This window comes from Toxotes jaculatrix, chromosome 7, assembly GCF_017976425.1.
Source record: "Toxotes jaculatrix isolate fToxJac2 chromosome 7, fToxJac2.pri, whole genome shotgun sequence".
Taxonomy (NCBI): Eukaryota; Metazoa; Chordata; class Actinopteri; family Toxotidae; genus Toxotes; species Toxotes jaculatrix.
This window is the reverse complement of record NC_054400.1, coordinates 19,417,519-19,429,734: the sequence shown is the minus strand read 5'-3', so window position 1 is coordinate 19,429,734 and position 12,216 is coordinate 19,417,519. Positions and strand designations below refer to the sequence as shown.

Below are 12,216 nucleotides of genomic sequence, written 5' to 3'. Positions count from 1 at the left end.
TTCTGGTCATTTTGACAGAACGCACCGGAGCAGTTTACATCCGAGGAGTTTCCTGTGACAGAGTCAAAGGTTAGCATGGACGTCAGTTTTCCAGGTGCTGCATTTGTGATCGTGTCCTGCAAGGAGAGCCAGCTAGGCTGCCGCAAAGAGTGAGCTACTTTGCTTTATTACTCTTCAGCAATTCACAATGAATTTAGATTTCTTACCATCCATTTTTTATTACATTTTTTAAATTTCTCTCCCACCTTTTCCAATCCAATAGCTCAAGCCTGTACAAGGCTCCCTGGGCTCGGGTCATGGTGTATGGTCTGGGTCACAAAGTACGTAGAAATGGCCAGCTAAATCTGATGGAGGCTGTGTGCTATCCTCTGGATGCTTCACCTACCAACACAGGCCTTACTCCCCCTCCCACCACCAACCAGTACCCCTCTGTTATCATACCCACTGATAAGGTGCACATCAAGCTGGGTGAGTATCTGACTCCCAGAAGGAAATTCACACAGGCTGCTTCAACTTTTCATGAAAAAAAAAAAAAATCAGTTACAGGATAAAGAAGAGTGAAATATTAAATTTTCTTGATTACAGGGGTGTCTCCCCCTCCTGGTGCTGTACTGGTGCTGCACTCCTTGCCTTTGGAGTTTCCTCTGGCCATGGCGTTTGCTGAACAGCTGTTGACGTGGAAACTGGGAGAGAGCAGTGAACGGTCAGAGGATGAGCTGGACACAGTGCCCTCATCTGTGCTGCTGCAGGTGGTCGAACTACTGGGTAGGTAACCCTTCTTAACCCTTGTTAAGACCACGTTTAACAAGTCTGATTTATTAACTTGTTAGTATGGTTGGTGTATACATGAGTATAATGTAACCATAGTAAAATCCTACTCCACAATCACCCAACAGGCACAGAAGTTTTGTTCTTGATTTTGTTTTATGGACTTTGGATATTATTTAATACTTAGGTGGTGATTTTTTAATGAACCGCTCTGAATTAAATGTTAAAATAAACATAGACCCAAAAACATAAAAATATGTTACCGCTTTCAGTGTGGGATGTTCAAGTCTTTGCTCGATTTTTCAAAACATCACTCCACTAAAAAAGAACCTTATACTTACAAGGTCATAAAACATCAATCTTATAAAATGTTCAGACTTTGTGAGTTGCTTAAACCCACATATTCATTTTTCTTCACCACTAGTTCCATAAGTCACAGAAGAACTTTGAAAGTTTGCAAGATAAATCATGCCAAACATAAATAAAGTTTTCCCAAAATCCCAACTTTCAGTGCTTTTTTATATCATTGTTCTTATTGTTTTAGGTGGTTTGCTTTGGACCACTGATCTGGCTCCCTCCATCAAAGAACTCATCTTTCACTTGTTAGCTGAAGTTTTGCGGAAGATTCACCACTTGGAACAGCGCAAGAGCCCAGCTGGCCTCTCCAGCTCCATTGCTCTGCTGCTTAACCCCTGCCTCGCAGTGCTCATGGCCCTGCAGACAGAACTCCGAAAGCTCTACGACCGGGAGACTCAGGGATGGACTGCTGCAGGGGCTGGAGCAGGAGGGTCTTCATCTGGAGGCATTGCACTGGCCCTGGGGGCAGAGCAGAGCCGGTTCTCCACCTACTTCCACGCTCTGATGGAGGTGTGTCTGGCTGTCGCAGAGGTGACGCTCCCCCTCAATGTTGGTGGTACTGCAGTGGGAGCCCTGTCCTCTACCAGCGCCCCTAACCTCAGTGACTCTTCTTCGTCCTCATCATCTTCCCCCGGTCAGACACCACAGAGCCCCAGTCTGCTGTCCAAACGTAAGAAGGTGAAGATGAAGCGTGAGAGAGCAGCAGCGGCAGTGGCAGCAGCAGTCTCTGGGAAACGGGGAAGCGGAGGCGCACGGTTGTCAGAGAGTGACAGTGCCCTGCTGAACATGGCGGGCAGTAAACCTGAGGACATGCTGTGGTTCCACCGCTGCCTCACTCTGCTGATGATCCTACGACATCTTGCCAACAAGGACCCGCAGGGATTAAGTGTGACCAGTGATGCAGTGACAGATGCCTGCCAGGCCCTGGTGGGCCCCACTGCCCACAGTCGCCTGCTGGTGCTCTCAGGTATCCCCACGCACCTGGAGGAGGCCGTGGTTCGAAATGCCATCCGCAGGGCTTGCAACGCACATGGAGGACTCTTCAAAGATGAAGTCTTCATCCCCCTGCAGGAAGAGGATCCCAAGAAGCCCAAAGCTGGAGCTGGGGTTTCTAGCCCTCAGGATGGAAAAGGAGGCCCTGAACCTGAGCGCCCTTACCCTAACAACGGAGGTCCTGAGAGTCCTGACAGCTCCAGCAGCGTGACTCCTGCTTTGAGTGTGAGCGCTTCAGCTTCTACCAGCCAGACCTCCATATGCAGCTCCTCTCAGGGAGTCTCCCGCACTGCCAGTGAACTTTCTGTGGATCAGGAGCTGTTAGCTGTTCAACCTCTCGGCCCCGCTGCCGCAGGTTCGGCTGTTACGTACCCGCAGCAGGGCCCCCAAGACCCACAGACTGTTTCTAGTCAGGAGAGTCTAGATACCTCCCTGTGTAGCACAGGAAGCCTGGGGAGTCTCGGCAGCTTGGGGGAACCTCTTGACAATGCAGAGACACCTTCAGTCTCAGATGGCGGCTCTATGCACACAGTCACGTCACTGGAGAGCAACGCAGTCATGGCGAGGCCCATCAAGGGCTATGCTGTAATTGAGGTGGGTTGATTAAGAGCACATTAATAGATCTAAGCTGTTTGATTTTTGTTTTGTTCCGAGGTAATACGTTTGTCTTTGTTTTGTTAATTACAGGTTCGTTCTCGGGCCAAAGTGGAAAAAATCCGTGCCAGTCTTTTCAACAGCAGTGACCTGATTGGTTTGTCCAGTCTGGAAGGTGAAGAGGAGCTAATGGAGTTGACCAATGAGGAGATCCTCACAGCCTCCAGTGTGAATCAAAGCCTGTTTGACACACAGGGAAGCTCCGCTCTTGAAGACTACTTCCTGGACAAATCAGTCAGAGGTTGGTGTTCGACTCTGATCAGATATTTTCTGCTTTTGCACAGCGATGTTAGTTCTGCCAGTGTAAATCTGTGTCCATGTTTCAAGGTGACAAGCTTGTGCCTGGAGCGCGAGATGTCCTCACGGATATTTTCAAGAGCTGTGTGCACTCGGAGCAGATGCTCAGCCTTACACCGGCCAAGCCAGTGAAAGTGTCTGACATTTACCTCAGCAAAGAGCAGATCAACTCTCAGACACCTGGCAACCTACTACATACTTTCTTCACCAATGTTCGACCTCCCAAGAAAGTACTTGAAGACCAACTTACTCAGGTACGCAACAAGTGGCGTGCAGTAACGAATGAGGGCGGGAGTACACAAACACATTGTCAGCACTTTATACCATCTGTACATTCACGTGTCGCAATAATTTGTTTTTTGTTCAGATTCTAAGAAAGTATGGCACCCCCAAGCCCAATAAGAACAAGTACAGCAAGGCAGGAAAAGAGCAGCACCAGGGCAAGGTCGTGAGCACCAAGAGGCCCATCACCAAACCTCCCACCAAGGAAAAGTCTGTGCTCAACAGTGTCAGGTGAGTCGTTTCCCTCACAGCTCTTTAAAACGGAAAGCACAAGTTTAGATACATTTACACTTTGACACAGTAATTAAATTGAACTTGCCGGTCTCTTTCCTCTGCCAGGACTGCACTGAGTGAGAAGAAGACTGTCCTGAAGCCAAAGTCTCCTGAGAAATCCAGACCTGAAGAGAAAGATGTGGAAAAATCTCCTGCTAAAAAAACTGAAGGTTGGTAGTGATCACACTCACTTTGACTGTGCACATTATTGAATATATAATTGCTGGATAGTTCAAGGTTACAGACAGTTGGCTTTGCCTAATGTTTCCTGCAAAGGTTTAATCAACTGAATTTTTTTTTAAGAATTTGCTTAAGCTCTATTCCCCTTTCCTCATTTAAATTAGGGTTTTTATAATGTAACTATTAGTCAGTTTACTGATCAATCCACTGAGAGAGACGTGAGGATCTTTCTTTTTTTTTATGTAAGTGGAAATTAAATGCATCTTCGTATGTTTTTACTGTTGGTCAGGCAAAGTTAGCAATATTTGAAGATATCACTTTGCACAGACTTGTGATAGACCCAACTGCGATTCTTTTATTATACATTTTTGATTATCATAAATTTGAGTTTTGTTTTGAAACTCAGAACTGTGACCTGTCTCACCACTGCCCCTCTTTGTTTTCTCTAGTCCCAGAGGAGAAGTACCTGACACTGGAAGGCTTCCATAAATTTGCAGTTGACCGAGCCAAGCAGGACATCCGCAGCGTCTGGAGGGCAATTTTGGCTTGTGGTTATGACCTTCACTTTGAAAGGTGAGAGCGGGAGAGCCAGACCCCAAGAACCGCCTTAACTCAGACGCTGTCACTTACATAAACAAGCTTTCCAGAAACTCAGAGAGTTGTTTTGTTGTGACTAAATGTGTCCTCTTTAAAGCTTCATCAAATCAAGTTTGGAAGTCATTCTAAAAGAATAGTCACTTGTGATTTATCAAATTTCCAGTGCAATTTTAAATTGTTGTCTTCTTGATTTCCACACTTGTCAGCAATTAAAAAGGAGCTACACATAACACACTACAGTTGATTAATCTGAATGAAGCACAGTTTCCCTGAAATGTGATACCCCGTAACATACTAGAGGTTATAAATATGTGGGTAAGAGTGAGAGCTCTCTGTTTAACAGCAGCTGTCCTCTTTACTAGATGCACCTGTATAGACACTCGTCACGCTCAGAAGGCCTGTAGGAAGTGGAGCTTGGAAATGGACGTGGCGTTGGTGCAGTACATCAACAGGCTGTGCCGTCACCTGGCTATCACACCAGCCAGACTACACCCCCATGAAGTCTACCTGGACCCCAGTGATACTGCTGATCCTCGTGTGTCCTGCCTGCTCAGTAAGAAACCTGCCTGTGCAGTAAATCATGACTGTACGCTTAACTCACAAGACATACAAGTCCGCAAGACCTCTTCCAGTGTGCATACTGCCATGTATAATGTAATGTTCAGGTACTAGTTCACACTTGCTCCCTTGTTTTGTCAGCTATATTTAACTTTTGGTGTGTTTTCAGATGTGCCTGTGGAGAGCCTGCGATTGCGCTTTGCTCTGCTACAGTCCCTCAACAACACTCTGGAGAGTTTCTTCCTGCCGCTAGTGGAGCTGAGGCAGACTAACACCTATCAGAACAGCATTGCAGCACTGTTATGTGAGGCCAAAGGTGAGCAGGATCTCAGCACAGGTCTAGAAGGTTAAGGGGACAAAGACAACTATGTGGGCCATGTTGGCGAGGTGTGACTATATCAGTGTATTGACCTATTTAGGAAACTCGCTTTGTTAAAGTACAAATATCTGAACTGGATTAAAACTAAAAAAGTGAATTTGATAAAGTCTAATCTTTTTCACCCTCGCCACTTCTTCTGTTCTCATTTGTTACAGGTCTAATCTTCTATGACTCGAAGGTCACAGTAATGAACAGAGTACTAAATGCCACAGTACAGCGAACAGCTGACCACGCTGCTCCAGAGATTACTCTGGACCCTCTGGAGATTGTGGGAGGTAGACATTCCTTTTGCTTGTTCACATGTTTGTTTTTATCCTAACTTCATGTCACTTGTGCTGGTTCTTTGCAAACGTTCTCTCTGTGTCTCTGGCATTTGTCCTTCAGGTGAGATCAGATCGTCAGAGAACACATATTTCTGCCAGGCAGCACGTCAGCTATCTTGCGTGCCGTCGTCGCAACTTTGCGTGAAACTGGCTAGCGGAGGAGACCCGACCTATGCCTTTAACATCCGCTTCACCGGAGAGGAAGTTCATGGCACAAGTTAGAATTTCTCCTTTGTATCTTTATCTGTACTGCTTTACAGACTTTTACCTGTCAAGATGGGTTTTTTTTTTTTTTTCCAAACCTAACCGGAGCTTTGATGGATCTGTCTCTCCAGGTGGCTCCTTCAGGCACTTCCTGTGGCAGGTGTGTAAGGAGTTACAGAGTTCTGCTCTTTCCCTGCTGCTCCCCTGCCCCAGTGCAGCAGCCAACCGTAACAAGGTAATGTTTTTCTGTATGTCCTGTTTTTGACACCTTTGTTCTTTAAAACAAGACATATTCTGTTTATCCTACGCTGCCTGAAGTCTCAGTGCTTCCTCACAGTTTTGAAACCTAACTATGAAATGTTTTTGAGTTTGAAAAAACAGCTGTGAGGAAATTTTGGAGCACAATGACAGAACTACAGAGTGTTCTGTTAATATCACAATCCCAAGAATACAGACTTTCTAAGAGTCTTATCTGGCACAACAGAGTTAATCACAGATGGTGTCGTGTGAGTCATAGTTGTTTTTCACTTTCCTCAGGGGAAGTATATCCTGACGCCATGCCCTATAAGCTATGCAGAGGAACAGTTGTTGCACTTCTTTGGTCAGCTTCTGGGCATAGCCATCCGCGCTGACGTGCCACTTCCTCTGGACCTGTTGGGCTCCTTTTGGAAGGGTCTGGTGGCCGAGGCCCTTGACCCGGAGCAGGACCTGCAGGAGGCTGACGTGCTCACCTACAACTATGTCAAAAAGTTTGAAAATGTAAGGGACGCTACCTTGCTCCCAATGTCATCATGTCTTTAACTTTATGTCTTCCACATCAAGTTACTTGTTGATGTTAGACTCTTTTCCCAGCTGAGACAATGCTGCCGTAACACCTTCATTTGACCCTGCAGGTGAGTGATGAGACGGAGCTGGAGGCTCTCTGTGCTGAGATCACCTCACAGCACCATTCTGGAGAAAGCCCGGACTCCCCCAGCCGGCCCTGCTGCACCTTTACCTACATCACCATGACTGGTGAGGAGGTGGAGCTTTGTCCGGGAGGCCGCAGCCTCACTGTCAGGTACAGGAAACCCACTCAGCTCCTTGTTCATTTCTTTGTTGCCTGTAGCCTTCTGGAAATAACTTCACACAACATCTTTTTTTTTTCCAAAACTGTATTCACCCACAAGCCCCAGAACATTACTCTTCATTCTGGATTTGTTGTATGCTTCTTCATGTGTGTGTGTTAAGCTGGGAGAATAAGGACGTGTATGCGCGGACGGTGAGAAGCCTTCGTCTCAGGGAGCTGCAGAACGTGGAGTGTATGACAGCAGTGCGCGCAGGGCTGGGCTCCATCATTCCCCTGCAGCTGCTCACCATGCTCAGCCCGCTAGAGATGGAGCTGCGCACCTGTGGGTTGCCTTACATCAACCTGGAGTTCCTCAAGGTAAAGCTAACATTTGTGTGAAATCTGTTTATATTACACCACCAAAGTTTCCAAATGTAACATTTACATCAGCAACACCTTTCGTTTTTTACAGATCAGCATTAATCTCAGTACACCCTACGCTCTTCTCTCTACAGGCTCACACCATGTATCAGGTGGGTCTGATGGAGACAGACCAGCACATCGAGTTCTTCTGGACCGCCCTGGAGATGTTCACTCAGGAGGAGCTCTGCAAGTTCATTAAGTTCGCATGCAACCAGGAGCGCATCCCATTCACCTGCCCGTGCAAGGACGGGGGGCCCGACACTGCCCACGTTCCCCCGTACCCCATGAAGATCGCCCCTCCCGATGGAGCCGCAGGTAATGGCTGACGAGGTTTCAGCTGGGCCGTGATTGGACACGAGGGCGGCTATCTGTGTGACGTTCGTCTCAGTGCTGTTGGTGCAGAAACAGCTGATTATCAGTGATTATCAAAGCAGCTCATCTTGCCTTGCAACCTCAGACAGACTTTGAACATGTTGTTTGCCGTAGCTTGACTGTTGTTGTTAATTAGTAGGCGTGTTATGGAGATGTTCTCAGCCGTTCCATGTGGGAAGACGCACTGTTAGATTTCAGATACTGTCTGTGATCTTCACATTCGCAGTAGTGGGATCTATCTGAGTTTCCTAAGTAACTATTTTAAATCTGTCTACTATGGTTTACTACAGATAAGATAGCGTAACACTCTTACTCACTCTTATCACCGAGACAAGCTTATTATCGCTAACACTTGCTACACAGCAACTCATGGGCCTTCTGCAGAGCTATGAAAAAACTGCAGTGGTAAACATACATAACAAGGCCCATTATAGAAGAGCGGCACGAGGTGATTTCGTTGTAACACACCTTCCTGTTTTTCTGCTCTCCAGGTCAGCCAGACTCACGCTACATCCGCGTGGAGACCTGTATGTTCATGGTGAAACTGCCCCAGTACACCTCTTTGGATGTGATGCTGGAGAAACTGCGATACGCCATCCACTACCGCGAGGACCCACTCAGCGGCTAAGAAGACTTGACAACCCAGTGACAACCACCCTCCATCTTACTTTTAACCCCTGCCTCGCCTTCACCTCCACACTCCTGGAACCTGGACCACAATCCTTTATGCTCTGCTGCGCCAACAAAACCACAATTTTAATTTATAACTTTTATTTTAGGTGGCTTTGCATGTTTTTCCCTGCTTATTTTTTTTTTCTTTATTGCAGTTTACACAAGTACTACCTTTCATGATAACGTGTGATACTTTTTTTTTTTTTTTTTTGAGAAATTCAGGGAAGAAAATCTGAATTGGCACTGACACTGATAACAAGTGTCTGTTCTGGATGCACTGAATTTGTGGATGGCATTGGAGTGAAACAACTGTGACACTTTTTTTTTTCTCTCGCCTTTTCCCTTCCCCTTTAACAGAAGGTACAGTCAAGTTCTGTGAATTTAACAGCTTAACAGGATGACTTCAGCTCTTTACAGTTACAAGTTCAACTCATGATTGCTGAACTCTCAAGTGTGGTCTCAGCTAGGCTAACTCTACTATGAGTTGATACTGTCGAGGCAACAAACAAACAGTCATTCTCCTAATGCTTAACCTAGCTGCCTCCCTCTGTCTCCCCTCCGTGGGGGTGATGTTCTGAAAACATGCCTTTGCTGTACAGTAGGAGCCTCTCTCTGGAGGGCCACGCTGGTTGTGTGTGAAAGGAAAACCCAAATGATTTTCACAGAATTATCTGACGTTTGAGACGGAGGTACGACTACTACCAGAATAAAAGGAAACGTGTGACGCTGCCTATTTTTGACCACGTCAGCTAAGAGCAGGCAGAAGATGTGAACAAGTGCTGTACAGGATATTATGTAGTTTACTGCCTGTTTAAAAAAAAAAAATGAACTGCTAATGGACAAACATAACTTATGCCTATATAAACGGAATACATTTTATTCAAGTCTCTGGAGAGAGGGTATTTAAGTCATGTAAAAAAAAAAAAAGTCATATTAATCTATTAGTTTATGAAATTGCTCTTTGATTTTTTTTCGATATCCAAGTAGCTGTGGACGCATGGTAGGTCAGGTAGATGGGACGATAAGAGAGGCCTGTTGGTTCTGATGAGCTTACACTTCAGGCGTGTGAAACCAGTGTTTGCTTTGTGAAAACGGAAAGGAGATAACGTTCTCAAGAGCTGCTCTCCCACATTGTTTGTGTGCTACTGCTACTGAATGTGTGACAAATCCCGCCCCCCCCCCCTTTTTTTTTTTCCCCCAACATACACAATCTACACACACTCACAGCGGGGAAGGGGTGGTGGATTATCTTGAGTTCTGCCTTTTCATAGTTTTCTTTAATGAAACAGGATTCTGCTGGGGGTTTTTTTTTGTTTGTTTGTTTGTTTTTATTTCACCCATAACCAAATTAATTTAAGCTTTGTAAAAATTAAATAGAAAAACAAAATGTAAATAGACCGGGGTTATGTTTGATGGCAGTTTTTATTAATTGCTAATTCATTTCACCTTATAATTTTTTTGTTTTTGGTTTGCACTATTCTTCCAAGAAAAGATTCTAAAATGAGCAAACTAGGTGATGTCTGTTGGATATCCAGTTTGTTGTGTTGTTATTTTTTATGAATTTTGGAAATACCAGTAATCTTATCACCTTTGTCTTGTACTCAGATGGATTCAATTTCTTCTACTCATGGTGAAACATGTTTTCTTGTGTGAGTAAAATCTCCATTTTACTTGGATAGAACTGAAAAACAACAGAATCGATATTTGACTCGAATTGGATTGTCGAATGGCTTGCGAGTTTTGGTTTTGGTTCAGTTCTTTTGAAGGGTGATATACCGCTGCTAACTGGGACGCTCTCTCTCTTCTACTTCCTCCTCCTCCTCCGGAGGGGAGTAGATAAGGTTAGAAAAAGGACATATCCATACAAAGAGGTGTTGCGATAAAATGTGTGCTGTACATTTACTTGATATTTATTACAATTATTTATGGTTGCATTAACTTAACTTTTACTGTCTTACCTCTGCACATCAGAAACTTAACATATCTAAAATGGATTATACAGATGTAAAGAATCAGATGGCATTTGAGATTTCTGTGTCACAATAAAGAAATGTCTTCATGTACAAGCACTGTTTAACTGTCCTGCTTTATGTAAATTGACCCTGACACTGCATTTCTGTGTTTCCCTCAGTTAATTTTTTCTCAGATAAACATTGAGAGTACCTGGGAAAACATGTTTCCTAAACTGAACCAACTCTGGTTACGTCACCGCTGGCTGTAAACCAGACACCTTTTCAAAGCTGCAAGTGCTGGGCCAGGCCAGTTCTATCTGGATCTGTAGTCTTGCTCCTCACTGAGTCACACTATCCCTTCAGCTGCATTATGTGACCCATTCAAAGGGAACCAAAAACAACTTGTAGTTGTCAATGTTTAAACCGTTTCATCAGCAAAAATCTGATGTAATGGGTAGATATGTCTGTTACACTTCAAACTAAGTTCACTTGAGTCACGCATAGGGCTCCACCAACTGAGCTATGCTGTGGAGCATGAGTGGTGTGTCTCTCAGAGCAGTGTGCTTCCAGCACAATGGTTATGTGCTCTCAGAAGATAAGTTAATAAAAAGCACCAGTCTTACATCTCGCACTTGTTTTACAACATTTGCCTGGAGGAATTTTAGGAATGTCTCCAGCATGTTGACTAGTCGCTTTCAAAGGAACTAGCCATCTGTCCCTCACGTACAGCTGTCTCCCCTCTTTCTCTTCTGACATAAGGGCCCTCCACCCCTATGTTAATGACCCACAGACCAATGTACAGCTAGGAAATGTGCCACATCCCCTAACAATCTGGCCAATTGAGCGCACCGAAGTTCAGTGTATTCAAAAGGTGTGGAGACTTTTGCTGTGGTCACGCTACATGCCACTGACCCACAAACGGCTTCTTAAGAAACCTAAAAGGCAGCGAGGCCACTTGACCTGGCAGGAATACACTGCTGTGTAATGTAATCCTCACTCAAGGAGCAGTGCAACTCATGGAAACATGCTCTCTGTGTGCTGACTGAATTCACTTACTGCTTTATTAAAAATTAGAGGTCATATTTAAAAGTTTGTGAATTACTCATTCATTTGTAAAGGATCGCAGCTGCTCAGAGATCGGGCCACCAAAGCCTTAAGGTGTGAGGAACTTCATTACAGAGGCAGCTACTGAGACCAGGGTTATTAATGAATTGTTGTGTGATGAATAATTTAATGGTATGGGAGACACTGTAATTATGCTGCAGCCCAAATAATAACTTTATATTTGCACTGTTTTAACATCCCTTTATCAGTAGATTATCCTGGCCTATTTATCTCTCTAGCTTTAGTATAAAAACAGTGCACAGAGATTTATTAAGAAAATACAATGCAAACATTAACCAGAGGTCCATTCATGATATATTGTATGATTCTTGGTCAAAGTTTATGTTGTGAGGACGTGGTCTGATCTGTAGTTTATATACCATCTGCAGCCAGGACTAAGAAACTGTCAAGACAGGGAAATGATTCTTTAGGCAGAATATTCAGAAATATAATTTATTAATTTTTAAATACATGTCAAAAGTACAAAAGCAGAGGAACAACATACAGTCAGTTTTACAAAGCAAACACACATAAAAATGTGAATTGCCACCTAAATGTGTCAGTCTATAGAGGTCTCTCTGGTCACAAACTACCTCTAGCAGAGCAGCATCACAATTACAACATTTTTAAAAGATTTTTTAAAAAACATTTCTCCATCTTCTCACCCTCACATTTGTTCATAGTCTCAGTGCTCAGGAGATTTTCACAGTCTGGAATGATTTGGTTAGTGGAGCACACGAACAATGGGATTCAGGGACTGAAACCAGCTGATGGAAGAAC

The 12,216-nt window shown here is 44.4% G+C and overlaps 1 protein-coding gene across 1 annotated transcript in view; it reads left to right on the top strand.

The window, feature by feature from the left end:
• LOC121184468 (probable E3 ubiquitin-protein ligase HECTD4) overlaps positions 1-10,440 on the top strand; it is a 35,975-nt gene extending 25,535 nt beyond the window's left edge. The window contains exons 58-76 of the mRNA XM_041042133.1: positions 19-149; positions 263-468; positions 586-765; positions 1,313-2,712; positions 2,806-3,013; positions 3,100-3,323; positions 3,437-3,582; positions 3,691-3,794; positions 4,254-4,377; positions 4,764-4,954; positions 5,129-5,275; positions 5,494-5,613; positions 5,723-5,878; positions 5,997-6,100; positions 6,403-6,624; positions 6,759-6,925; positions 7,096-7,291; positions 7,429-7,651; positions 8,200-10,440. Of these exons, the coding sequence (XP_040898067.1) occupies positions 19-149; positions 263-468; positions 586-765; positions 1,313-2,712; positions 2,806-3,013; positions 3,100-3,323; positions 3,437-3,582; positions 3,691-3,794; positions 4,254-4,377; positions 4,764-4,954; positions 5,129-5,275; positions 5,494-5,613; positions 5,723-5,878; positions 5,997-6,100; positions 6,403-6,624; positions 6,759-6,925; positions 7,096-7,291; positions 7,429-7,651; positions 8,200-8,336 (4,386 nt within the window). The 3' untranslated portion in view covers positions 8,337-10,440. The remainder of the gene's footprint in view (positions 1-18; positions 150-262; positions 469-585; positions 766-1,312; positions 2,713-2,805; positions 3,014-3,099; positions 3,324-3,436; positions 3,583-3,690; positions 3,795-4,253; positions 4,378-4,763; positions 4,955-5,128; positions 5,276-5,493; positions 5,614-5,722; positions 5,879-5,996; positions 6,101-6,402; positions 6,625-6,758; positions 6,926-7,095; positions 7,292-7,428; positions 7,652-8,199) is intronic.
• Positions 10,441-12,216: the final 1,776 nt, after the last annotated feature.